The 27,073-nt window shown below is 56.2% G+C and overlaps 2 protein-coding genes across 7 annotated transcripts in view; both read right to left on the reverse strand.

Moving 5' to 3' along the window:
* SEC16A (SEC16 homolog A, endoplasmic reticulum export factor) overlaps positions 1 to 14,517 on the reverse strand; it is a 33,396-nt gene extending 18,879 nt beyond the window's left edge. For 5 of the 6 annotated variants that reach the window (XM_073890092.1, XM_025860126.2, XM_025860124.2 and 2 more), the window contains exons 1-5: positions 13,854 to 14,008; positions 6,420 to 10,067; positions 4,475 to 4,611; positions 1,402 to 1,499; positions 209 to 335 (exon numbers count right to left, since the gene is read on the reverse strand). In XM_073890092.1, the coding sequence (XP_073746193.1) occupies positions 209 to 335; positions 1,402 to 1,499; positions 4,475 to 4,611; positions 6,420 to 10,001 (3,944 nt within the window). In that variant the 5' untranslated portion in view covers positions 10,002 to 10,067; positions 13,854 to 14,008. Of the gene's footprint in view, positions 1 to 208; positions 336 to 1,401; positions 1,500 to 4,474; positions 4,612 to 6,419; positions 10,068 to 13,853; positions 14,009 to 14,268 lie in introns of those variants that run through there. The other variant, XM_073890091.1, reaches the window with a different exon arrangement.
* Positions 14,518 to 23,509: 8,992 nt separating this feature from the next.
* NOTCH1 (notch receptor 1) overlaps positions 23,510 to 27,073 on the reverse strand; it is a 44,135-nt gene continuing 40,571 nt past the window's right edge. Inside the window, exon 34 of the mRNA XM_025860209.2 lies at positions 23,510 to 26,730. Within this exon, the coding sequence (XP_025715994.1) occupies positions 25,207 to 26,730 (1,524 nt within the window). The 3' untranslated portion in view covers positions 23,510 to 25,206. The remainder of the gene's footprint in view (positions 26,731 to 27,073) is intronic.

A 27,073-nucleotide genomic window follows, 5' to 3' on the forward strand; every position in this document is an offset into this window, starting at 1 on the left:
GAGGCCAGTTCCCCTCCAACAGCCCAAGTGGGAACTGCCAGGAGGGCCTGGTTCATCCTTCTCTTTCAGACAGTGACCCCCGTGTCAGCTGCTCACCAGGATCCCAAACACAAGCGCAGCTCGGGTAAATGACAGACCCGAGGCCAGAGACGCAGGAGCGAAGCTCTGGTTACGAGCAACCCTTCTTATTAAAGTGCACTGTACCAACCTGTCGCCATAAGCATAGTTTTCTTTCCTGTATGCATCGTATTCAGCATCATACCAATACCTCCGGTCACAGGTGCGGGGATCCCTGAATCTGGAACCATAGTGGTACCGGTCCCAGCGACCTGGGTCTGTAAGCAGGGGATTTGTGGTTGATTACTATAGGCAAGGGAAGACACTCCTCTGGCCCTTGCTAGAGAAACCACACCGCCCCAGGACTGAAGAATGCCTCCAGGCTCTTAGACGAACCAAACTGTCCTCCCACAAATCAGCATGACCTTGGAGAGTGTTAACCGTGAGGAAAAGGGACCAGGTGGTGTCCCGCCTATTACGTGTAACACCTAATGGCCACCGGCTGTTCTCTCAACACACGTGATTAAAAAGAACCAAAAAACATGCTAGAAGACATCTTTGTTAAAATTTCGTTCGTAGTCATGACCCTTTAACACTTAATCCTGTGACTACAAATTTCCCTCGTATGTCTTCTAACATAACCCAGAAAGTTTTAAAGAAATATTCCAAAACTAAAATATTAAAAAAAAAATACATTAACATTATAAACTAGAAGTCCCACTTTTGGCAGGTGTGAGCGTAATTTATATCTACAGCAGTACAAACGTAGAAAGGAGAGAGGCCTGTGGGAAGAAGCAGACGGGGTGGCTGTGCCGGGATGCCAGAGAGGCTGTGGGCCTGGGACCCTGCCCGGCACCAGACAGCAGGGAGTGGCAGGGCCACCGACGGGCATGCACTGCCCAGCAGGAGCACGTCAAGACCAGCAGGCAGCACCTGGCACAGTGGGGACAACTGACGTCTCCACCACGCAAGTCGGGGGCCCCCAGCCACAGGAGGCCACTGGGTGCGACCCGGAAGCTGGTGTTCCATTTTATTTATTTTAATCAATTTAAGTAGTCACATATGGACAAGGCCACTCTGGAACTACGCACAACGCTTTGCTAAAAAGTCAAAGGAAACTACTAATGTGATAAAGACACATTAACACTAGAACTAAATTGTAATTTCCTAATGAAAAATAGCAATGTACTTATTTCCAGGCACAGATTATTTTCAACTACTTCGGCTCTTAGATTAAAAACATACGAGGACTAACAAACAGGAAAGTCTCCTAAGAAATGATCACAGAGCGCAGCTGCACACCGGGACGCACCAGTGGTTGGCCATGCAGAATCCTGAACGTACCTCCGTAGTCGAACTGGCCGGAGTAATAATCTGCATAGTGGTCACTCTGACTGCTCCATCCACTTTTGGAATTGTAGTAACCTTCGGGGTACCCTTGCCTGAAAGCACACACCGCACTGTTAAAAACAACTCACCTACTTACTTCTTAGACTAGGACAAGACGTCAGTCCATATACACAATTGCCAGAGCATCAAACATTCAGCAAAATGCTCTGGTCGTGAAAAAACGCTCATCAGTAGGTCCGAAGCAGTAACAAGGAGATGATGGGACCCCCTCCCACACAGCTAATTAAAATTCATCTCTTGGGGCGCCTGGGTGGCTCAGTCGCTGAAGCGTCTGCCTTCAGTTCAGGTCATGATCCCAGGGTCCTGGGATCGAGCCCTGCGTTGGGCTCCCTGCTTAGCGGGGGGGCCTGCTTCTCCCTCTGCCTGCAGCTCCCCCGCTCATGCTCTTTCTCTCTCTGACAAATAAATAAAATCTTTAAAATCCATCTCTTAAGTACCTATTTAAGTGCCATGCAGAATCAACGAGCTGGCCGCCCTCTGTGTGCTCAGCACTATGTCCTGCATGGCAAGGCTCAAACGGGTTCTCGAGTTTCTGGTATCACGCTTAGCAGGAGCAAAACGCACTGAGCTGTCAAACCCATCCACACAGACCACGTGCTGTGTCCTTTGGACACGTGACGGTGTGCGCCCAGGTGTGGGACGGCAGCTGGCTCAGGCCCTGGTGTCGGCCTCTTGAATGTGACCAGTATGAGACCTGAAGCGCGCCTGATGGAGACCAGCCTCAAAGACCAAGCTACAAGCCTGACTCTCAGCGCACAGAAAGCAGAACTTAGCAAGGTCAGCTGTCAGACCTTCTGGGCAGTAAGATTCTTGTTTTTTCCCTCCAATAGAGTGAGGTGCAAGTGAGAGAGTGAGCGCGTGCATGCAGTGAATGGGGGGAGAGGGGTAGGGGCAGAGGGAGAGAATGTCAGGCAGACTCCATGCCCAGCCCAGAGCTCTGTGTGGGGCTCAATCTCGCAACCCTCAGATCAAGACCTGAGCTGAAATCAAGAGTTGGACGCTTAACCAACTAAGCCACCCAAGTGCCCCTGAGGCAATAAGATTCTTAGAAGAACCTACTAGCATTTTTGTTTCTTAATAACAAGTTTTAGACAATATTTGACTTTTAAAACATAACTTTTCTCATGTCCCTTCAGGAATGTCACCCAGCTGAGCCTGGGGGCTTGGCTGGCACAGCTCCTAGGGCAGAGGCGGCCTATGAAGAACACCCACTCCCATGGCTCAGCTATAGGAACAAGGCCCCTTCCCAGGGCTTTGGAAGAGAACCCTTAGACCCCACCTATCTGCAGAGTGGGGGCCCCTGAGCACACCAGCAGTGGGCTCATAACAATGATCTGACACAGGGCAGAACCAAGAGCATGCCACCTCCCTGCCGCCCTCACCAACCAGGCCCATTCATCCATCAGCAAAGACACAGCCACACAAACGAAAGACACGTTCCCACCACAGGCAGTCCCTGCAGGGATGCGCTCACACCAGGCACAAGCGCACACCTCCCCCCAACCGAAGCGGGGCAGGAAGAAGAACAGGCTGTTCTCCAGAGGTGTCACAAATGAGCGGTGAAGACAGCAGGAGGACAGAAACACTGCAAGATGGGACAGAACCACTCCCGTGTGACCCGGCCTAGCCTCTGTGGTTGGATGACTTTTCAACAGCACAGGGCCACCTTTGGCCTCTTGGAGTGAAGTACCATGTTAACTTGCAGGTGGGCAAGCAGACAGAAAACTGGAATGGCAAGCTGTGCGCTGGCTGCACCCTCCCCCGTGCTTACGGGGTTCTAGAAATCACTTGCCCGTTGCTTTCCCTGAGTCAGAACACTTAACTTCAAACCTCACCTTCTAGGTGCTATACAGGAGCTAAACCCTTGGGAACTTTCTTACATAAAGCTCCTAGAAGTATGGGCCACGTGCAGGTCAGCGATGCACAGAGAGGCCAGCTCAACAGGCAAAGGCTCACAGAGACAGAGCCTTGTCTCCAGACAAGCTATCAAAGCCTTGAAGGACCAGCAACAGGACCCCAAGATTTTGAAAGGCAATGCACGCACAAAGTCTCCATCGGCAATCAGACCTCCTCTATTACGAGTTCAAGAAGCCATGTACTTTTGCAACAAAACCTACACCCGTGACCCGTCCTTCCTCCAAGCGGACAATGAGCGAGTACAGGTGAAGGCTCTGGAAGGCAGGCAAGGTCACACCCTGGAACAGGCCGCACACCCTGTGGCTCCAAGTGGGGGGCTGGGACCCGCCTCAGTTCCTAGTTGGCTGAAGGCATGATACCCGTGATCTTCCAAAATCCCTCATCCAGGGGCGCCTGGGTGGCTCAGCTGGTTAAATGTCCGACTCTTGATCTCAACTCAGGTCATGATCTCAGGGTTAGGAGACCAAGCCCTGCGTCGGACTCTTGTGCTCATCAGGGGGTCTGCTTGAGATTCTCTCTCCCTCTGCCCCTCCCTCTGCGTTCTCTCTCTAAAATAAGTAAGTAAACCTTAAAAAAAGAATCCCTCATCTGTAATCACAGAACGAGACGGGCTTGGTCAGCGAAAGAGAGCAGCAGACCGGGGTGTGCGGGGGCCTTCCAGCACAGGGGCAGTGCTGCAAAAGGGACGTGGCAGGTGTTCTGGCCCGAGACTGCCTGGCCCAAGAATCCAGCACCTCTGTGGTTAGTAGTAGGGAAGAGTCTGTGCAAGGGCAAAGCTGCCACGGTCTAAGGGCCCTGAACACCCAGTCAGCCAAATGCCAGAGCCGTGTACGCGCCTCGGCCGTAGGATGAGCAGCTGGCCCCAAGAGGATCCCGCCAAAGGTCTGGCCTGACCCAGCGCTGGCTGACAGCACAAGGTGGCTTCGGGGGTGGGGTGGGGGCGGGGCTTCGTTCAGTTTCAAAGTGCTCCTGTGCTCTGCCCGTGCTGAGTAAACACAAACACGGGATAGGCTGGTATAACTCTTCACAAGCACAGTCTTTCTCAGATCACTAAGTTACCACCACAGCCAGCAACACGGACGCCCATCACCTGGCAGATGGCCGGTCTGAGCAGTGACTTGCTCGGGAGCTGGGTCGCTCAGGGCCGGCGTAGCGGTAGCTCTCAGCGTAGGCAGATGCCGCACTGTCGTGGGGCCTGAACCTGGGCTCGTACAGGCCATAGACGTCCTGCCGGAAGAAGGGTTTGTGCGACATTAGAGACCGGTAGAGACACAACATGTCGAGCAGCCGGCACTAGCTCTGCACGGCACTGACGATGGCCCTCTGGGAGCAGCACTGGACGTGGGCCTTCTTCCTTCATGCACAACAGAAAACCTACAATCTGAAATCCACAGCCACAGGCAGGGGGCAGGATCTTCCTCAAAGGGACTGCCCTGCTCCTGCTCAGGAGATGGCCAATGTCTCAGCAGGCAACCCCTACGGAGCTGTGGAGACTCTCGAGGGCTCCATCAGGCTTCTAGTCCCTGAAGTCTCGAATGTGGAGGTGCGATGACCCCACAAGTTTGTGTTCTGTTTCAGACACCATCTCAGGTAAGCAAAATAACCAGGATTTCATCTCAGTGGGTCCTGGAGCTACAGGAAACCTCAAAAGAGAGGATCACATTCTACTCTCATGAGGCTTTCGGCTCCATTAACGGACCGATGAATGGCCGCGGCTCTGTCTCTAAGAAGCGGCCGTGTGCAGACCCGAAGCAGAGATGAGATGATCCAGGCATGAGACAGAAATCAGCCCTTTGGTCTACGAGCCTGACTCTCTGCTATCACCTGGCAGAAGAGGGGAAATCACGTCAAACGGACTTATTCTTGACCACTGCTGTAGGCTGTGGCGACAAGGCCAAAGAGCAGCAGGGAGCGGGCTCCCACAAAAGTGTGCTGGGCTCTGGCTGGAATTCCTGGGAGGTCCTTTGCTACACAAAGGACCCAAAGCAGGTGCACTGCTCCCCTCACGCTCTGCCAGCCCCGGTGGGCTCTGGGCGCATCGAAAATCAGTTTCGGTGTGTGGCAACAGGAGTCCTTGGGGCTCCTTCCAGAATCTAGACTGGTCTCAGTGCTTAGTTGTGCACTATTCATTCATTCCCAAAGATGCTCAAAGCCTACGAAGGAGACCCAAGCCTCCTGTCAATGGGGGCTGCCGCCTGGCCCAACCCCAACCAGCCCTGCACGCCCAGCCGCCTCTGACTGCGAGGCCCCCAGGATGGCCACCTGCCCCTGCCCAGTAGGACCGTGCTTTTCAAACTTGCGGTCCATGCTCCTGTGAATTCAGCTAACTTTGGGTGATGCTGGGCTGGGGCTACAAGTGATGAGAAGCAGACAGTGTTCCAATGTGTACGCTTGAACCATATGGTTTCAAAGTAACAGGATTGAACAGAACCCAATTTAAACAACATTCGTGCACTGGGGCCACGGTGAAAGGCAAGGCTTCCGTGTAGCACAGCGGCCACCCCCACCCCGCTGCTGGGACCACCGTGTCCCTCAAGAAGGTTATGGAATTTCATCCCCCTTGGCTGTTTTGCTAGGATTACATTCCAAACCTTTTTTCTCTAAATGTTTTTATTCTCAAGGAGGGACTTCAAATACTAGAGTTTCCTGTTACTCGTCAGGTAGATTTTTCACATCAAAACCACACCGAAGCTTCCAGAGGCTATCCCAGTTTCCCGAAGTGTGCAACCCACAACTTAAGTTCTACAGAGAAGCCACCAGCGGGACAGGAAGCAGGTGGCTTCTCAGCCATGTAAGTTGGGGGATGCCATGTGAAAAAATGAATCAGGTATTGCATGCAATGCAATACAAAGGTGTGCAGAGTAAACTTCCAAGAGATGGGCCGCACTGGGCAGGGCAAGCCCACGCAGCAGCGCCTGGAACCGGCACTCTGCACGGTGATGGCACTACTCACTTCTGCACTGAGCAACAAAAGCCTGCCAAGGAGCACAGCTCGAGAGAAAGGAACCACTGGTCACACAAGAGCTTGACCATACCTGGTAATAGAGGGGGGCTGTGCCAGGCTCCAGCGGGTATGGCGAGGGGTAATGGGACTGGTAGCCGTCGTACAGGGGTCTGTAATAGTAGTAAGATGCCAAATCCGGAGGCGGCGGCTGCGGCCAGTGCTGGTCCGACTGCACGGCTGCCTGGCTCGAGCTGGTGGACATGACTGATGCGCTGGAGGGCCGAGGTGGCCGGGCCGGCAGCGGCTGGCCTGTGTCGCCCGGAGCTGGGCTTGCGGGTGGTGGGACCAAGTTTTGGGACTGTCCCTGCAAGGGTGGACTTCCTGGGTTTGAAGGTTCTGGACACGTTGCTTTGGGCCCTTGTGGAAGAGGCGGTGCTGGCTCCTGCTGGGCTCTCTCTAGGCCACGCTGGTCCTGAGCGCCTTTTGTCACCTGTTGGTAGAAATGGTCTGAGTTACGTGGCCCGGGCCCAGGTTGTCTCGGGTGACTGCTGACGGTGTGCTGACCCGCAGAGCTGTCAGAATGGGATGGGCTATACATTTGTAGAGGATTTTCCAAAGTCCTATTTAGTGTGAAGTCTAGGGCTCCAGAAGCTTCTTCCCGATGACTGGAGTAATCTGCCTTATTACCAGCAGGTACTGAGGTAGCGTTTGCAGGGGGCACTAACGTCACGCCTGCGCTTCCAGCAGGGCTACTAACCAACTCGGGAAGAACGTTCTCTGCATTATCAATCTTTTGGCTTTCTGAAAGCAAATTCTTTGGAACTGGATGAGGCGGTGGCTGAACCAGCAAATTAGCAGGCTGATTAGAAACTATTTCCGAAGTACCAGGAACTTGTGGAAAACTACTGTGCATGAGACTGTTCGGCAGAGGCGAGCGGGTGAGAGAGCCGGCCGTGATCCCAGACACAGCAGCACCATCTCCAGAGTCCCCCCCCACAGCCCGGCTGCTTGCCGAGGGCTTATCCCCGACCACAGCATCTCTCCAGGGCTGATTCTTCTCATTAGGACTAGATAAGGACACAGAAAAATTAATGGGCTGAGCCAAATTATAGCTTTGATCAGGCTGGGCAATCAAGACTGGTTGATTCTGCAAAGATTCAGTGGGCGGTGAGGACAACAGACTGGCATAGCCGGAACTTGCCTGTGACGGGAGGGCCTCCTCTTCTCCCATCTTGGGAGGATTCTCGAGGTTCTCAGAAGCGCAGATGCTGTCCCCACTCGGCAGAGAGAGGCCGGAGCCCGGCTGCTGGGACTGCAGCGTGGACACGCCCTCATCTGGAGGCTGAATCACTTCCGACGGCTGGGGTTTCACAGGCATGTGCAACGCAGGAGCAGCTGGGGCTAGAAGAACATTGCCTCCAAAATCTGGCAACTCATTCTGTGCCCACAACGTCGTCACTGGGCTCTCACACTTCACAGCTCCCTGGGCTCTGGCCAAAGGCCCTTTCTCCACTGTCAGGAGCACAGTTTCCAAGGGCAGCCCCCCGGTGTGCACGAGCCCGTGCCCAGGCTCCACAGGTACGGGAAAGGGTGGAGAACAGACCTGGAGTGTGAACAGGGTCTCCATGTTGTCCGGCGGCTGCTCCAGGTTGCCGGGGGAGGTGTCGGGTGCGGCAGCAACGGCTCTGTGCTGCTTCTGGTGGGCAGTGGCCGCTCTCACCTCACCCACCACGTTGGCACGATCGGCCTCGACAGGTTTTACTCCAACTAAGTGGGATTTCACTGGTTCAAAGCAACTATTTGCACTTGTCTGAAATATCCCAGTGGGTTTCGGGGGGCCCGGGGTTGAGGGCTGGGACAGGCCACTGTGGTGATTCTGACTCATGGTGGTCTCCTTTGTCTCTCCTCCCACAGGAGAAGAATCAATTTGCTTAAAAAAACTCCCCGAAGACTCATCTTCAGGTTTTCCAACTTCCTGCTGAATGAAAGTGCCTACGTCTTGGGGCCCGGCGGCACTCGGGAGATTCCTGTGGCTCTTGCTGCTGTAACCGGATGACGCACCATCAGACCGCACAGGGTGCGGCGACGAATCCGGGGCCTCGAGATTTGGACCCCCACCTCCAGTGTGGCCCACACCACCAAGCCTGGGGACGGCTGGCCCAGGAAGGGGCCCGTATCTGACCGGATCGCTTGGGGAGGAAGGGTCCAAACTCAGGGGCTCACTTGGCAGAACTTCCTGATTCTGAATGAATTCTAGGTCTTCCACATTCTCAGACTGCGAGCTGCTGGCCGCGTGCACCCCTGCACTTGCTGTGCTACCCCACACAGTGGTGGTGCTTGCTGCCGGGGGCCGGTCAGGCTGGGCGCCTGCAGACTGAGAAAAGTAAGGTTGTGGGAGTCCTCCCTGCTGCGCGGCCTCATTGTTGCAACCTTTGGGAAAGGCCTGGTAAATGCCACCTGCTCCCACATGTGCAGGAGGATGACCAAGTGCGGGGCTGGGGGAGAAGCCGTCGAAGTCAGACTGACCAGCAGAGCCTGTTTTTTCAGAGGAGAGATTCTCCTCATTTTCTGTTTCCCCACCTTGGAAAAACATGGAGAGAGCCCCAGAGTCCACTTCTGACAGGGCTCGGCTGGTCCCGGCCCCTGGGGGGTAGTGCAAATGGCTTTCTGGGCTATTTCCCTGAGCGAGGGGATTAACGAGAGCGAGGTCTGGCAACTGCTCTTTATTCACTCCTGGATTTGGCCTGAGCTCCTGGCTCGCCCGAGTATTCCCAGCTCTAGAATTTTGCCTGAACGCATTTTCAGGATCAAAGTTTGTTGAATGGTTTCCACTTTGTAGGTAGGCCGCCTCGTTGCTTCCATCACTGGCTAAGGGTCCTGGCAAACACACCAGTGGGTTGAGCTGCTCGTGGCCAGGACCTTGATGCGGGTTGGACGGAGCAGGGAAGTGAGAAACGCTGGAGGCGTGAGGCACCGCGTTCTGAACAGGTCCTTCTGGGCGGGGCCAATAATGTTGACCCGAGGATTGTGGGCCTCCCTGCCCTGCTCCCCACTGCCCCGGCATTTGCTGACGAGGCTGAGGGAAGGAAGGGGATGGTGCTGATGCTGTAGCACCGTCATGTGGGTTCTGCCTACTCAGGGGCCTATCGGGCCCAAGCACGTTCGTGTGAGGATGGCCCCCATGAGAACTGTCAACACCCGCTCCTGGAATGTACTGAGGATATGGCAGGGTCTGAACTTCAGGTTCTGAGCCGGGAGCAACCTCGGCACTCCTGTTCACCTCGGGCTCCGGTGGAGTTGAAGGGGTCAACACACTGGAAAACAGACTGCCATCTGCTCTGGGCTGTGACACCGGTCCCTGGAGGGTATCCCCAGCATTTGTGTGAGGCACAGGCAGACCGGTGCGCTGAAGGAATGCTGGTAGAGGGGCTGGGCCTTGCAGAATGGGTGGGCTACTTTTGGACGAACTGCCCAACGATGTATTTTGTAGCGCCTGTCTACTAAAAGCAAATGGATCCGTCACCGGCTGCAGTGGGCAAGTTATAGGAGTCACGGGTGCGTTATTATCTGCCTGTCTCCTGTACGGTCTGTTGGACCAGAACATGCTCTGAGGAGTCCCAGCTGGAGGTGGCCCAACCACACCGGATGGGGCTGCCTGGGGAGGCGGCTGCATGACTGATCTTTTGCACAATTAGATGCTGCTTACAGAAAGAAGGATATAGGTTTTCCTTAATTTGAACTGAAAAAGAAAAAGAAGAAATTAGCATAAAATCCATATATTCAAACTCCCAGCCAGAATTAGGAAAACTAAATAAAACAGAAAAAGGCTGGAAACAACTTAAGAGTTTGCATCTTCAGTCCCTCAGCTCCTGCTCTCACCCCCCTCCCGCCCAGAACTACGCCCCAGAGGGGCTGCTGTGTGCACAGGCAAGAACAGGAAGAACACCGGATCGGGATGCAAACGCGGGCTGTGCCCGGAGCTCACTGACTGACTTTACGCAAGTCACTGCCTTCTCTGCAGTTCAGTTTTGTAGCCCAGCTGAATACCCATGTGGAATGTCTGCTGCCTCCATGATGCCCTCACCCAGGGGGCAGAGATGAAGCTCAGCTAACTGCTGGTCTGACTTACTACCAGGTACGCTGATATCTCCCCATAAATTATCTCCAGATCCCGAAAGAGCCAACTCCTCATATTAAGACTGCATATCATGCTTCTCACACAGGTTAATATTAAATCTTGAAATGAAAACAAAAGTTTAAAATTTGTATTTCCATTCTAATGAAAGAGCGTTATAAAGTACAGAGTAATACAAGCTGCAAAATCTAAAATATATTAAAATGCCTTTTATGCTCCCATGCAAAAGCCCTCGTTTTCTGTGTGATGACTGCCTGAATAGCATTAGCAAAACAAGTTGCCTCTGACTGCCAGAGCTGTAACAACTATCCCTGGAATGAAAACCCCAAGTAAACTTAAGGCAGCTTTAAAACTGACCAACTCAGGGCGCCTAGGTGGCTCATCTGCCTTCGGCTCAGGTCATGATCCCAGGGTCCTGGGAAAGAGCCCCGCATGGGGCTCCCTGCTCGGCGGGGAGCCTGCTTCTCCCTCTCCCACTCCCCTCTGCTTGTGTTCCCTCTCTCACTGTCTCTGTCAAATAAAATCTTTAAAAAAATAATAAATAAATAAATAAAACTGACCAACCGACTTCCTTCGAAAGTTTTCAATAATAGAATGCCAAAAAAACTTTTATAGAAAACAAAGGCACAAAATCATCTTTACAGCGTTTTTTCTTGCTGGTGCTAGTGGTGGGTTTTTTTCTAAATAAAATACATTAAGTATAATCTTGAACAGTTAACCTGTACTTTTAAGGCAAAAACCCAGGTACTGTCTCTTTACAAAGTCTTTTTCCATGTGTAAGTCCTTCCCCCTAGTACCACCCTCACAAACAGGGTAAGTTTAGCCAATCACGGGGATAAGTAAACACCAGAGGGAGAAATCGTGGAAGGACACCAGAGTGTAACCCACACGTTTCTGCAGATGTACAAAATTTTTGCTCTTGGAAATCTCTTCTGATAGCCAGATACAAGAACACACTTATGGATGTGTTTTAAGTAAAGCTATGTACAAAGGAAAGCTCCTATGCCTCTCTGGAAACTAGTCCTAGGAATCTATTACTTCACTACCATTACTGCCCACACATGCTCTGTCCTAGGCCAACAGGGAACCCCTTCTGACTGAAGAGCACTCCGAAACTCACTCAAATTTAACGGACTATATTAGGAACAGCACTGGAGACCTCACTGGGTTATAAGGAGCCATTTCAAAACAAAGAACGTTTACAGCTCAGCTTTCTATGGACTGAGAGTAGAACAAGCAGAGCCCCTTCTTGTTATCTGTGCAACAGAGGCACCCAGGACACCCTCCAAGACACGACTTCCTCCTTTTAAGGCTTCAGCGGAGGACCCTCACCATCCTAAGCAGCTTTAAAAAAGAAAAACCACACGTGGCAGAGGCCCAGAGGATTACACAGCAGAGGCGTAACTGGGAGAGCCCGGCTGGGTGTCCAGCTGAATGGCTCCGGGCACACCCCTTGTCTTTCTGTGACCCTGTCACTTCATCTGTGAAGTGAGAGAAGCAATACGACAATTTCTAAGGTCTCTTCTGGGTTTCATCTTACAAAGTTCTACTCACAGAGGATTCTGGGATGCCTTAATCCCTACTGCTATTTAACAGGGAAATGTTATCAAAATGTAAATTTTACAGGTTTATACTTTCATGCTTTCCTTGAAGAAACTTCCCTTAAAAAGTATTTTTTCAACTCTCAGACTAAGAACCATTTTATAAGCAAACACTATCACTTTCCTGTAACATAGAATCCCCTACTCTCCCCCCCACCCATAATTGAGAGCTTTTTACCAATATGCCAATTTCATTTGGAACAATCTTGAACATTAACCTTTTAATCTTTTTTCTCTATTCACAAACAGAAAAACTGCCTATCGTTTCTCTCCTGACCCCAGGGAACTTAATTCCAGCCAGGAAGTCATCCTGCACCCTCAAGTCATCTAACTTTTTCAAAAAGCACTATTTCAGAGACACCAGCTGCTGTTCTTAAAGATGCATTACTCATAAACCTAGTCCTTCAAGCAGACTGCCTTGTATCTCTGGGAAATACTTAAGCACAACCTATTTCCAATATAAATTCCTGACTGTGGACCAAGACACTTAAAGCCCACTCCTTATCCTCAGAGCTGCGGCCTCAAACTAGGAGTGTGTAAACCAATAGGAGTGCCAGAAAGAACGTGGGAGTCTACCACTTGCCTTCAATCTCCCTCACGGCAACCGTGAGTGTGATGTCCCTGTCAGACTATGAGACACTCCACTCAAAGACACCATAAACTCCAACTTTCCTAAATACAGAATCAAACACATTTACAGAAAAGGGAATCTCAACACTGCTAAAAATGACAAAGATCCTAAAGGATGCACTGACATTCAGGAAAGAGCTTTACAAAAGAAGGAATCATTAAAATCGACACACTACCGTAAAGAAAGCTTTCTGGACGATTTTGGGACCTACTGCTATTTAGGGTGAATGAATCACAGGAACATGCCTCTTGCCTCATCTTTGCAAGATGACAGCACCCAGAACCCTAAGAACGGCACGGGGTGGGGGGGAACCTGCAGGGAGCCTGGTTCTGCTGAAACTGGCAGAAGTATCAATGTTAGAAACAACTGTGTGTGACCTGGTTTGCTCTCTGCCGTATCTGGGGTGGGAAACACCACTCAGGTTAATACCTGCACACACGGGTTTAACACACAATCTTAAGCAGCTCATGCCCACTCTCCAAGCCATTTAAACGTGTTTTCAGGCGAAGCAGCAAAAACTCATTTCAAATGGCTGTGATGTGCCCAGACACTCGACTGTAATTCTTCCGCCACAAGAACTGTAATAATTTTATTCCGCAGCCTTCTAACCCTTAATGTAAAGCACAAGTGACAGACCTCCGCTGCAACACCTGTCACCCTGCCACGAAATTCCCAACAGACAACAGCGACGCTAATCTGTCTCTTCACCAGCGCGGCCCGGGAGAGATCTCTCAGCCAGTGGAGACAGAACTACTTCAGAAGCTTCCAAGCAAAGGACACGCAAAACTGCTGAAGAATTTTCGTACACGTGCGTACTCCTCAACAAGTCGCCGGTCTGGTCCCCCAGCCATTCCAACACAGCCCTCCAGCCAGGCCACCGGGGCTAAGCCAAGGGCCAACACCGCTGAGCCCGACAGGCACTTGCCACAGCGCAGGCCGTACCTGCGGGGTTGCCGTCGGTCTGACGACGCGGCCAACAGAGGCGCAGAAGGCGGCAGGAGGGCCGCGCACCTGGCCCAGCCGGACCCACCCCGGGCCCGCAGGTCCCCACCCGCCCCCGGGGCCTCTGCCCGACCCCTGGCGGTACCCGGAGAGGCGCCGTCCGCTTGGGGCTGGGCCCGGCCCGGCCGCTGCCCTCCGCCCGATCCCGGCCCTCACCGGCGCGCCACAGGGCGGCCGAGGCTCCCGCCCGGCCCCTCCGCGATCCCTGGGCCAACCCCTCAGGAGCAGCCGGCGAAAGCCGGCCCGGCTGCGGCGACGAGCGCAGACACGACAACCGCAGCAGCCATCTTGGCACATCCGGCTCCGGCCGCCGCGCCGCCGACGTGTCCGACCGCGACGTCAGCGCGCGCCACGCCTGCCCACCACGCCCACCAGCCCCGCCCATCGCAGCGGCCCCCGAGCCGCTACGCCCCGTACGTTAGCTCCGCCCCCTCCCTCGCCGGCCATCCATTCGTCCGCCCCGTTGGCCCCTCCCTCGCCTGCGACCAATCTTTCGGCGTTCATCCCCTCGTCCCGCCCCCTTGGCCTCGCCCCTGCGACCCGCCCCCCCTGCGACCCGCCCTTCGCCCACCTGCCGGGCCGGGCGCTCGGAGGGCCGCTGGGAGACGTCGCCCTGGTTACGCCAGCTCTTTCTCCCAGTCTTTTCTCGTCTTAGGATGGGAGAAGAGTCGGGGCTCTTCAGTCAGACCCAAGTGAAGAACCGGTCTTGGACGACCGAGGCCAGCGGGCGCACCCGCCGAGAACGGCTACTCGGCGGCGCGGAGAAGCCGAGCGGCACCCTAGCGCAGGCGCGACCCTCCCATTCGGCCGTTGGACTTCCTCCAAGGCTGGAGACAGGCGGAAGGCGACTGCGCTTGCGCCGGCCGCCGTAGCGGGCTGCGCCTGCGCACCTCGCGGCGGCTCGCCGGTTGCCTGGTTACGGCCACTGGTGGCTCAGGGCTCCAGTTCCGCCCGGGAAGTTCGTTTCGGTCGGCGCCCGGCTCTCGGGCAGCGGAGCCCTGGGAGTCGTCCTGTAGGCAGCCCCCCCCGCCCCGGCGCCGGCCCCCCGCGCACGCCCCGCTGCTCTGTCCGCCCCTCCGAGGCCCCTGCTCTTCCCCCCCGCGGCAGGCAGCGGCTGCCTCTGCGCCCGGTCGCGGCCCCGAAGCCGCGTGGACAAGCCAGGGCTCCGTTCGGCGTTCCGCAGCCGTTGAGCGGGTACTTGTGTGCAGTGACAGGCCGGGCCGCCGCGCGCCTGGCCTGCTCCTCCCGGTGGACGGCCCCATCCGAGCCCTCCCGTGGAGGATCTTAGGGACGAGGCGGTGCGGCCGTGTGTATCCACATCTACCCAGCGAGGAAGGGAGGTTCGGAAGGTGGGGAAGCTGTCGGCCTGGCCCGACGCACTCACCTGCACACCTGCCTGGCAGGGGAGGGGAGGGTAGCAGCCTGCTCCCACTTGCCCCAGCTCCTTCCAGAGGGCGGGAAGAGTGGCAGGGATGCCAGTCCGGTTGTATTCCGCCCCCCGTGGCCGAGCTCCCAGCGGTAGCTAGTGCCACAGCAGCCGCTGAGGCCTGCCTGGGGGTGGAGGGCTCCCGGGTCACCCCGGGCCTCAGGAGCCTGGGAAGAAGGAAGGAGTGTGCTGTGACGTTGGCGGCGAACAGCCACGCTGTCAGGGCGCCAGGGGGTGCCGGGGGAGTCTCAGCCCATCTGACGTGGCCACTCTGCTAAGCTAACATTTGCCTTGCAGCAATCAAGGTCCCAACCTATTTCAACACAGAGTTAGCGAGCGCGGGCTGGAACTCAGCCCTGGATCCTGCAGTCACTGTGTCCCAACAAACCGCTCTGCAGAGACGGATGTCACTGTTAACCCCCCTCAAAGGGGGAAGCAGAGGCAAAGGTGCAAGGGCCCATCCCCTCCTCCCTCCTGTTAAGCCCTTGGAGCGGAGGCCCTCACATTCTTGACCCTCTGTAGCCTGGTGTGCAGGAGAGAGGTCTAGGCCCACAGTCGAGCCAAAGGTCATGGAGGCTGGGCTCTGAGTCACAGGTCCGCCGCTTTTAAGCTCCATCACATCCTCACCAACCTGGAGTCCAGGCAGGGTGACCACCTTGACGACGTGTTGTTGATGCTTATACCAGAACAGCAGGCATGAACTGGGCTGTCCTGGGCCTGTCGGGCAAATGGGCACAGGGCGACTGGCTGCAGAGTATGTAGGGCCCGCACCAACGGGGCGCACTGCTTCCCTTCGCCTGCAGCGCGTCCCTCATTCTGTCCTTCCTCCTCCCTCCCTCACGGAGGCTGCATACAAATGCCACCACCTCCCTGAAGCCCACCTACAGGGGCTAGAGTCAGCCGCTCTTTCCTGAGGGCAGAGCTGTTTGTTCCTCATGCAAAGCTCCATAACAGGAGCTGTAGTCCTGTTACCCAGAGTGCACGGGACCCAGGGCTACACACTTGCCAGGACAGTCGTCAGCCCCTCCCAGGAGCCTGCACTGTCCAGAGAAGGCTGCCACCGAGCACCTGCACGGGGGGCTGGGCCGAGCTGGGATGGGATCTAAGTACACATTAGAGGCCAGGGTGCCAAGAATGTCAGATGGCCCACTGATAGCTTTCTGTCACATTGAAATGATAACCTTTTGGGTATATTGAGGTAAATATACTATTAAATTTTATTTCATCTGTTTCCCTTTTTTTAACATAGCTCATCAAAAGTTTAAAATTCCATACATGCCTGGCATATTTCCATTGGACAGCGCTGGTGTAGACATTGAGCACATTGTGGGAGGGGGTCAGGGCCCCCTCCCCCCAGCAGCCCCAGCCTGGGGCTGTAGCTCCCTAGATTTTGGAGCTGACAACCGACCATTTCGGTGATTGTGGAAAGGAGCCCTTGGAAGGGTGCCTGCAGTCTGGGTGTAGGTGAAGGCTGGTGGTCCACGGCCATGAGCCTCTGCCCCTTACTCCTCCAGGGCATAAAGTAGCTGCAGTAGAGTGGTTTGTAAGTGGACGCTTTTAGGGCAGTCCTGCTCCACACCAGGTGCTCTGCTCAGCCTCTGACTCAAGCCCTCCGTCCTGGGCGCTGAGGCTGGAGGCATGGGAGGGGGCCTGCCTGACTCAGCCTGGAGAGAGCAAGGGGCTGCCTCCATGAGACAGGGCTGGCTGAGTGGTCCAGGGAAAAAGTGCATTGGGGCTTCGAGGTGGAAAGAGCTGTCAGGCAGGGCTTCTGGAAGAGGAGGCCATACAGCTGAGCAGGTCTGAATGGAGAGGAAGGGGACATCAGTTCCTTCAGGAGAGCACAGGTCCGGGGGCAGAGAGAGCTGGGTGTCAGAGCTTGTTCTGTGGCCCCCATGGTGTGGAGCACCTGTCGGTGGTGTGTGGCCAGGCCGAGAATAAGCAGAGGGACAGAGGGAGGCACCTCCATGGGGGCACCAGCACTAGTAGAACCATCCCAGACCCCTGAGGTGCCTTGCAAGAAAAAATCCACATCCAGGCTAATCACAAGCATGGCACCGTCTCTCTGGTCTCTCATCTCCAGCATCTGCAAACGTGCCTGGTACCTGGCAAGCCTCGGAGAACTTGTTTTTTTCTTAATTGTTGAGCCAAGTAAACATGTAAGGTGACATAAGTGAGAGTCGTGTCCTAGAAAGCACAAGAAGGATGCTAATTCCACACGAGTCGGTCCGCAGAGAGTCAAAGCCAGGCAAGAAAGGGAGTCGTGTCCCGCTAGCTGCAGCGGGGGCCTGGAAGAAAACCGAGAGAGACCTCTTTCACCAAACTGTATGCATCGTTGGCTGAGCCCTACTGTGTGTCAGGCACTGCTAGGAGGCTGGGGCTGTGGGACTGACAGGCCGGGCCTCCGCCCTGGGGAGCATGGACACTGGAGAGCTGCAAATGTGTCCAGTGTGGTTGGGGGCACCGCGGGGGCACCCGGCAAGGCCTGGGTCCCACCTGCTGGTGACAGGGTAGAGCCAGGGGTGGAGGAGAAGGCGCATTTGTGGCTGAAGCAAACAGAAGCTTCTGGAGTGGCAAGGAGCAGAAACGTGGAGAGTGGGAGGTGGCATCAGGGGGTTGTGCCTTGCCCGGGGCTCTTCAGGCCTTGCACTCGATTTTTGAAAGCAAGGAAGCTTTCAGGGGCTCCCCACCAGGAGGGACATCGCCAGTTTGGCCTCCCCCTGGCTCTGGCATGGTGCTGATGAGAGCCAGGAGCCCAGGAGGTGGTCTTGGGGCCCCAGGGGAGAAGTAGGCTGCTGGGCCAGACTGGTGGGGAGAGTTGAACCTCAGGCGACTCCCGAGGGCAGGACCCAGCCCTCTCGCTGCATCTGCAGCCCCCCTGCACGGCACTGGCACCCCACATCAGCCGAAGACACACACAACATAGGAGGGCAAGAGCCCTGAGCCTCAGTGGTGACTTGTTTCAGGCGTGGACTTGGAGGCCTGGGGGATTGCAGATTGGGAAGACAAAAGGGCCGAGGTGGAGCACGGAAGAACCCCCAAATCTGCCCATTGCCAAGTGCCAGGCTGGCTGCGGCACTAACTCCAGGTCACATGGCCCTGGCTTAAATGGGTGCACGTGGGGAAGTCCCCTGCCTCTTTAAGCCTCAGCTTCCCCATCTGTAAAATGGGATAATAACACAGTGACACCATGAGCGATTTGTGAGCTGCAGACAAATGATGGAAATCCCCATGGGACCACATGCTTGCCGAGAAGGGGGGGGGCCACTGGCAGGATGCTGCCAGCAGGGGGAGGCAGAGAGCCACCCCCGAGTCCGCAGGCCCAGCAAGCCTCGCCAGGGAAACTCAGGGCGCTGGCACCAGGGACACCGTGGGCTCCTATAGGATCTGGCCCCAGTACAGCAGGACAAAAGATTCTGGCTGCCCACATCACCCCCAGACTGCAGCCCTCTCCAGGGTATTATTCATCTCTGGACTCCCCCTACCCCGGGGAGCAGGGGTTGGTCTGCTGAACACAGCAGGTTCTCCATAAATCCTCCCTGAGTTGAGCTTAATGGCACAACAGAGAATGTGTATTTCTCGAGCTCTGTGCTCAGTGATTTCATGCTCACAGCTCTGGGGGCTCGACAGTTCTTCTTTTCCATAAAGAACCCCTGTGTTCTGCATCACCCGGTCCCTTGCCAGGTGTGGCCAGCATCCCCTTCCCTCTTTTCTGCCCTATGGACAAGGAAACAAGGTAGAGAGCAAGTAAGAAGTTCCTTAAGGTTACACTTTCCTAAGGCCAATTTTTAGAATGAAGAAATGTCCAAACACGGTGACTAAAGCTCTAGTGCGGTGCGTTTACTTTGAGACAAGCAACTCTTCGACCGTACATGCAATGCAACGTAACTAGATTGCCAGTCAGCGTGGCCATAGAAAAGCATAGATCTGTGATAAGCGCTGATTACACATCACAGGCTCTCTGCTCCAGGAACAGGTCCAGGGTGGTACGGAGAACGTCGAAAATCCAACCCTGAGACACTTGGCACACGGGCCCTGTTGCAGCAAGAACAACACTCTTGTGGTGCACGTGCCGGACGGGGAGGGTGACAGCGGCCACTAGAAGGGCTACTGCTGGCTTCAGGGGGACCACACAGGCAGGCGTGGGGAGGGCGACGGTTTTAGAACTCGTTGTAACAGCAGCTGTACCATCTCTGTGTCCTTACGGCATGCTGGGAGCTCTGCGCCCGCGACCTCACGGGCCCCTCCACACGCTCGGGAGGTCGGCTGCGAGCCCTTCCTGCGTCAGCCCTGAGAACACGGAGGCTCAGAGGTGCCGAGTCACCTGCCTCTGGTCCAACAGTGGCCACGAGGAAGGCCAGATCAAGATGCCACAAATCAGGGAGCGGGGCCGGGCACACGAGGCGCTCCCAGCTGCGTTTCCAGCCTGCGCTCAACCGGGGCGGCCCCTCAGTCGGCCAGGAGGGCGCGTCCGCCCGGGACCCACTGGGCGTGGGGACCCTCTTCAAGACCCACGGGACATACAAGCATGTGACGGCAGATGAAGTCCTGAACCAGGGCTCCTCAAGCCCGTCGACCCCGCCAGCAAACCCTTCGGGACACAGGGCTTGTGGTCTCCGAGTGCCCCGGCGTCCAGCCGGACCGCATTGCTCAGGTTCCTGTTTGGAACACTTGGAGAGAACAATCCTTTGGCATTGTGCCAGGGACCCCTGCCGGGGGCGGTCCCGCAAGGAGTGGCCCCAGGAAGCTCTCCACCGCCTGTCTGTGCTGACAGCGCTGTCCCCTCCCGCAGGACTCCGGGGTGTGGTTTCCAGATCGGACCAGCCCATGAAAGACCCACCACCGGTCCGCGGGGAGACCGGAGCGGCGCCAGCGTGAAGGTGAGCTCCACCACCGAGCCCAGTCTCGGCCCGCCGACAGGCTCTGGAGGCTGCCGGTGCCCACGGAGGGGCGCTGAGCCCCGCGGGTGTCGTGGCAGCGCTGCCAGTCTGTTTGATCTGTGGCCCTGATGCCGTCCCCTCCTTGCTCTGGCCAGAAGGGGGCAGAGCCACATTTGGGGCTTGCCCTGGATGAACGAGGGCAAGACACCACGCCGATGTTGTGTCTCGGGCTTCCTGGCACTGACGGGTGCCTAGGGGCCACCTTGAAGGTCAAAACCTGCACCATCCTGTGTGGCGGGCATGAGCCTCGCGTGGCAGCTGAGCACGTGGCCGGTCCACATCGAGGTGTGCTGAAAGCCCGAAACACGCACTGGGTGTCAAAGACATAGGGTAAACGCGGGGTGAGGGGAGAATGTAAACTATCTCATTAACTACGTCGGTTACATGTTGAGATGCTAATATTTTGGACATATTGGATTATCTGAGATGTATTAATAAGCTTTTTTGGTTTCTTTCCACATTTTTTATGTGGCTACTGAGATATTTAAAATTGCATCTGTGGCTTGCATTGTATTTCTGCTGGAAGGCGCTGCTCTGAAGGAAGTGCCCCGTTCAAACCTTCAAAGGAAGGAAGCCTCAAGGGGCAGGTGGGAGGGCAGCTCTTGGGTTGGTTTCACAAGAGTGCAAGGCCCCTGAGGAGCGGAAGGGCCTGAGGGCGGGCGGGGGGGGGGGGGGGGCTGGCCCTGTGGCCCCTGGGACATGCCTTTGGCGCCCCAGTTTCGTCTGCTGGGGCCTGCCTTAACAAAGCACAGGAGCCCAGAGGCCGGGTGGCTCAACAGAAATGAGTGTCCTCACCTCCGGAGGCTGGACATCTGAGACCCGGGCGTGGGCAGGGCTGCTTCCTCCCGAGGCCTCCCTCCTGCCCTTGTAGACGGCCATGTCCTCCCGCGTCCCAGCTGGTGGTCCCGTGTGCGTGTCTGTGTCCTCATCTCCTCATAAGGACGCCGGCCAGACTGGAGTAGGGTGTACTCGAACAACCTCACTTTACCCTAATTAGCTCTCCCAATACAGCCACAACCCAAGGTCCTGCAACCTGGGGTCTCAACATAGAAATTCTGCTGGGGGGGTGGGGTGGGGCGGGGATAGGATTCAGCCATAACAGATGCCCTAAGTCAGGGCCTGTGTCGCCTCTGGGAGGCCCATGGTGTCTGGATGGGGCTCCTTCTGAGGGTGAGGACTGGCAGAATAGGCCGGCTCAGGGTGGACGTCAGGGAATGAGGACCACGGCGTGTAGAGGGAGAGCGCACTGGTGGTGGGGGCTCTGGAGCCACGGAGCAGGTTTGGGCCCCAAGGAGAAAAACAGGTGGGGCTCTCAGCCAGTGCTTCCGAGCCAGGCGGGTGGGGACGAGTTCCTGGGGGGGCACTGCAGGGCGCACAGGGCAGGCCAGGACAGAGCCTGCAGCCAGGGTGGGCCGCCCCCAGGACCTCGTCTGCGGGGACACAGGCGGGCCCCCGGTCTGCGGCACGCCCAGTGTAGTGCTCCGAGGGCCCCGTCCTCCTCTGTGCGCTTCCTTCAGGCTGCCAGGGGCTCCGGTGACTTTGGGGATCATCAGGACCCCCGAGGCCCATCCTGCCCCATCAGTGGATCTTACGACCCAAACAAGCTTCTTGGAAACTTCCAACACTGCTGGGAGTTCTTTCTCTCTTCTAAAACAATAACTGAGATAAAACATAAAAGTGGCCATTGTTGGAGTGAACAAATCCGTCACATTTAGTACATTCAGAATGCACCCCCGCCTTTCGTGGCCCCAGTTGCTCCCCAGCAGGCAGGCCCTGGGGCCCCCACTCCACCTTCAGTCTCTCTGGGTTCATCGGTTCAGGACAATGATGTGGCCTTTGTGTCCAGCTCCTTGCACTCAGCCTCCTGTGTTTGAGGTTTGGTGGTGCTGTGCTGTGTGTCAGGCCTTCACTCCTTTTCAGGGCCGAATAATATTCCACTGTGTGCACTCAGTCTGGATTTTCCAGACAAATTGAACCAATAGGCCGCACGTATGTATCAAGAGATTTCTGATCAGGAGCTGGCTCAGAAGATTATGGAGGCTGAGAAGTGCCCAGATCTGTGGTCAGCAAGCTGGGGCCCAGGGACAGTGGATGCTAGAGGTTCCAGCCTGAGTCTGAAGGCCTCAGAACCAGGAGAGCTGATGCTTAAGTTTTCGTTGGAAAGTCAGCAGGCTCGAGACCCAAGGAGAGCTGATGCTTCCGTCCAACGTCAAAGGCAGGAAAAGAGCTGTGTTCCCGGACAAGTGTGAGCAGAAGGACTTCCCTCTTAGCCCTTTTTGTTCTATGCGGGCCGTCGACTGATTGGGTGCGGCCCGCCCACATTGGGGAGGACTCTGCTTTACTCCATCCACGGATTCAAATGTTCATCTCATCCAGAAACACTCTCGTGTTTGGCCAAATGGCCCAGCCAAGTTGACACATAAAATGAACCATCGCAGCGTGACCTACCGCATTTTGTTGATCCATGCGTCAGCTGATGGGCGTTGGGCTGTTCCCACCTCCTGGCTGTTGTGAATCGTGCTGCTGTGAACAGGTGCGTGTGTGGACTCGTTTGGTCCATTTGCACTTCTTTTGGGTGTATACCTAGGAGCAGCATCGTGGGGCGTTGGGAGTTCTTGGGGCAGATTTCAGACTGGGTCTACTTTCTCCATACACAACAGTTGGGCCACTTACCATATTCCATTTCCTGGAACCTCCTGTCCCGTCTACACAGCCCAGGGCCCAACACTGTGCCAGGTGGGAACGAAGCCTCCAAACTCAGCGAGGAAATCTTGGGCTCGCACTTGTGCTTGGGAAGGCCAGGCCTGCAGGGGCGGGCAGCACCTCGCAGCAGAGGGGGGCGTCAGACTTTCCTTCTATTAATCTGGTTTGAATCCACTGGCTGGGGTGGGGCCGGGTGGAGGCAGGAGGGAGAGAGGGAGGCCCGTGTGGGTGGCTGGCAGGGGGCAGCCCTCTTAGCAGTACTCCCTGGGCTTCATAGAACCTTCCCCCCTCCCTCCATCATCCCCGGCGGTGCCCCTGCTCAGAGGCTTCTGTGGCTCCCTTTGCCCTCCTGCTGGGGTCTGGATTCCCCACTGTGGCCTCTGGGCTCCTCCCTGTGCACCTCCTGCCTGCAGCGGGCTCCCGGCTGCCATCCCTTGGTCGGGTAAGTGGTGCCCTGCCCCTCTGACCAAGACAGATGGGGGAGCCTAAAGCCCACTGTCCTGGCAGCCACGTCACCCCAGACCCAGGAGGCCCCTGCAGGGGGGCTGCGTGCTCCCTGCTCGTGGCCATGTCCCCGGCTCCCTGCTCGGGGCGTGGCCCACACAGATGCAGACACTGCAGAACCTCTGAGCGGCCAGGGCTGGGTGGGCTTCATTGCCCTCCATCAGAGGGACCAGAGGAATTGCTGGTTCCCTCGGAGCAGAACGGCCTGCCCTCCCTCCAAGAAAGGGAGCCAACGCCACAACCAGGTTTAGCAAAATCGGGATGACCATCATTACTTTTATTGCAAATCAGTTAACAAAAAAAAGATGAAAAAAAAATACAGCATTTTCATCACCTACAGTTTTGCACGTAGATAACTTTTTTAAAAAGTTTCCTTTTTCTGTAAACTACACTCTATTTTTACAAAACACAGTAAGAATCAATATCTTAGGGCATGTTTGGTCATGCCCACTAGGGATGGCACAACACTGCCCCCCGCAAGGCCGGGGAGGCTGCCTGCAGGAGGCAGCAGGAAGCCTTCCCTGGGTTTGCTCTTCGGAGCTACGGTCCAGGCGGCTGCAGGTCAGGTTGCCAGGCCTGGGTCGTGAGCAGAGCCATGTTCTGACATCCCTCGTCAGCATGACCCCCGACAGACTTGTTCATTCAGATTTTTTAAACAAAATCCATCTTTAAAAATGTACTTACAGATATTTACTTTGCCACAGGCTTATACTTGATATTGCAAGAATCTGCTCCCTCCCAGGGCACATGCCACCCCCCCCAAGACTGGGAGGGGTGGCCCTTGAGCTGGCTCCCATGGCCCTGGGGGCACCACCTCAGCGGCTCGCACCCTTGAGCTGCGCCAGGCCGTGGGATGAGCCGTCTCTGCGAACCGAGGCCGGACACAGCCGTGTTTCTCCAAAGCCTGGCAGAGGTTGCTCCGGGAAGTCTCTCGTGAAAACGGGGCCTCGAGCTGAGCCTAGGCCCTGTGCTGCCGATCCATCGGGGTGGCCCAGGCAGTGTCTCTCCGCAGGAAAGGGTAGGATTCCTCCACATGGCGTCCCAGGTGGGTTCCCCACAGCCACCTGACTCCTCACTCTTACACAATGCTTAAACATCCAGGCCAGGGTGGGGGCAGGGGAGCTTCTAGAAGGAACAGGAACTCACAAGACCAATCAACAACTGGGTAATACTGAACCCGAAACAAAGATTCATGATCGGTACCATGAAATGTATTCGTGGGACACCCCAAGAACACATCTTTAAAAGCATGTTTTCAAAAAAATCATTTAATAAAAAGCCACCAAAATGTATAAACCATATCATTTTACATTTTACGTTCCTATTTTAGATGCAAATTAATCCACGTGCCAAAGGTGTGACAAAGGTTCTGTCTTATTGTTTGCGTCTAGATACATCTCCTCGCACAAGGCAGGCGATGTGTGCAGGAGGCTTGGGGCCAGGTGCGGGGTGGGGGGCATCTGGGGACCTGGCAGCAGGCCCAGGCACCCTGGCAGCTTTGTGGACGATGCTGGTTCAAACCTCCCTTCTCCAACATCGTTTCTTTTTGGATTTTGAAGGGGGGAAAAAAAAATCAATAAATAAATGGCATTTATAAATCATGAATCTTTGTTTATATTTTACAAATACGTAACAATATTTATCGTAAGTAGGAAAATCCTGGCTGAAAACTAGTTTATTTTCTTGGAACAGATAAAAGCTGTTACCTGGAACCATAGAAAACATTACGTATAAATAAAAAGGCAGTGTTTCCTTGTAAAATAAAAGTACATAAATAAATACTAAAAAAAAATTAAAATCCTTGTCCTTTTATTTTGTACAAAAACATGTTTCTTAAGAAAAAGCCCCTTTGGTCCGTCCCGGTGTCCGTGCGGAGCACGCAGGCGCCCCAGCAGGGCTTGGGAAAGGAAGCGCAGGGTCCCTCCGGGGCGCCGGCTGTTTACTTGAGCGCCTCTGGAATGTGGGCGATGTGGGACTGCGTGCTGGTGGGTGGGCTGGAGATGCCCTCAGACCAGTCAGACACGTGGGAATGTGGTGATGAGCTGGACCACTGGTCCGGGGACTCGGGCGACGGGGTGAGGAAGGGGTGCTCGGGCACCTGCAGCTGGTGGCTGGGGGTGTTGTCCGCAGGTGAGGAAGAATAGCTGTGCTGCGAGGGCGGGGTCAGGAACTGAGCAGTGGTCATGGGCGGGGCCAGCGTGGCGGGCAGGGCCGTGGGCAGAGCCTGGCTGTCCTGCGGCAGGATGGTGTGCACTGCCAGGCCGCTGGGGCCCAGCGGCTGCACGTCCGCCTGGCTCGGCTCCCCGCCCAGGAAGCTCCGGCCCAGGTGGCCACCGGCGGCCGAGCTCACGCTGAGGTGCGGCTGCGGCGGCAGGCTCTGCGGCTGCTGGACGTTGGGCGGCTGCAGGTTTTGCTGCGTCTGCAGACCGGGCTGCTGCAGCTGCAAGTTCTGTTGCTGTTGCTGCACCTGTTGCAGTGGCTGGGTCTGTACGAGGTGCGGCTGGCCGGCCAGGCGTGTGTTGGGCAGGGCCTGGTAGCTCATCATCTGGGACAGGGCGGCCGTGGTGGAGAGGCTGCCGTGCAGCGGGCCCATCATACTGTGCTGCAGGGCAGGGGCCTGCGTGCTCAGGGGGCCTGACGCCACGTTCCCTCGCAGCGGGTTGTACTGGTTTGGCACCAGGCCGTTCTGCAGCCGGGACAGCCACTCGCACTGGCCATTCAAGCCCGCGGCCCCGCCCACGGTGAAATTCACGGCCCCGCCGCCACCGCCGGCACCCGCAGTGCCCAGGACGGCGCTGGTGCCGGAGGCCACGGGCAGGTGGGAGAGCCGCGGTGGTCCTGCCTCAAAGGCCAGCCGGCCACCCGCACCCAGCGCTGCCATCTCGGGCTTGGCAGCCACACTCAGGTGGCCAACACCCAGGTGGGCGTCAGGCATGCCGGGCAAGTGGCCGAGGGGCACGGACGGGGACTGCTGGAATGGAGAAGACAGGAGGGGCGGCGAGGCCACGTCCGACAGGTAGCCGTGGGGTGACTCAAGGGAGTCCACGGGCGACAGCACGCTCGAGCTGTCCAGCAGGCAGCCCTTGCCGTCCTGGGATTTCTTCCTGCGTGCCTTGAGGTCCTTGGCCTCCTTGCCGCCACAGGCCAGGCCCTTGGTGCTGGGCTTGCGGGCCTTCTTGCCCGGCACGGCCGGCTTGAGGTTGCCCAGGTAGCCATTGGGAGAGCAGAGCGGCGGGGACAGGGTAGGTGCGCCGCCCAGGGCAGTGCCGTGCAGCTGGGGGCTGCGCACCAGGCTGTACTCATCCAGCAGCCGCACGATGTCGTGGTGCATACGCTCCTGAGCGATGTCGCGAGGCAGGCGGTCCATGTGGTCTGTGATGTCCCGGTTGGCGAAGTGGTCCAGCAGCACCTTGGCCGTCTCGTAGCTGCCCTCCCGAGCAGCCAGGAACAGGGGTGTCTCCTCCTGGGTACGGATGGGGGCAGGTGAGGGGGTCGCCCACACCCACGCCCCCTCACCAGAGGGACCGCGGCAGAAGAACACTCATGTGGGCTGTCCCATAACTCCGCTGTTAGCTGACCGGACTAGGCCTTATGAACAGCCGTAAAAATCTACCTCCCGAGTCCCGCCCTGAGGCAGTCTGCGGGACTCTGTGTTCTAAATCACTGGGACTTCACCTGTATGGGGGACACAAGACCCCGCGGGAAATCTAAAGCCGTGGCCCCTCTCTTGCCTTCAAAACAGCAGAGCCGCAAACAGCGCAGCAATTTCAGGGGCTTGAGGACCCCTGACTTATGTCCTTGAGCAC

The sequence above is a fragment of the Callorhinus ursinus genome, unplaced genomic scaffold (assembly GCF_003265705.2).
Source record: "Callorhinus ursinus isolate GAN/ISIS: 27379988/994484 unplaced genomic scaffold, GSC_fseal_2.0 scaffold126, whole genome shotgun sequence".
Classification (NCBI taxonomy): domain Eukaryota; kingdom Metazoa; phylum Chordata; class Mammalia; order Carnivora; family Otariidae; genus Callorhinus; species Callorhinus ursinus.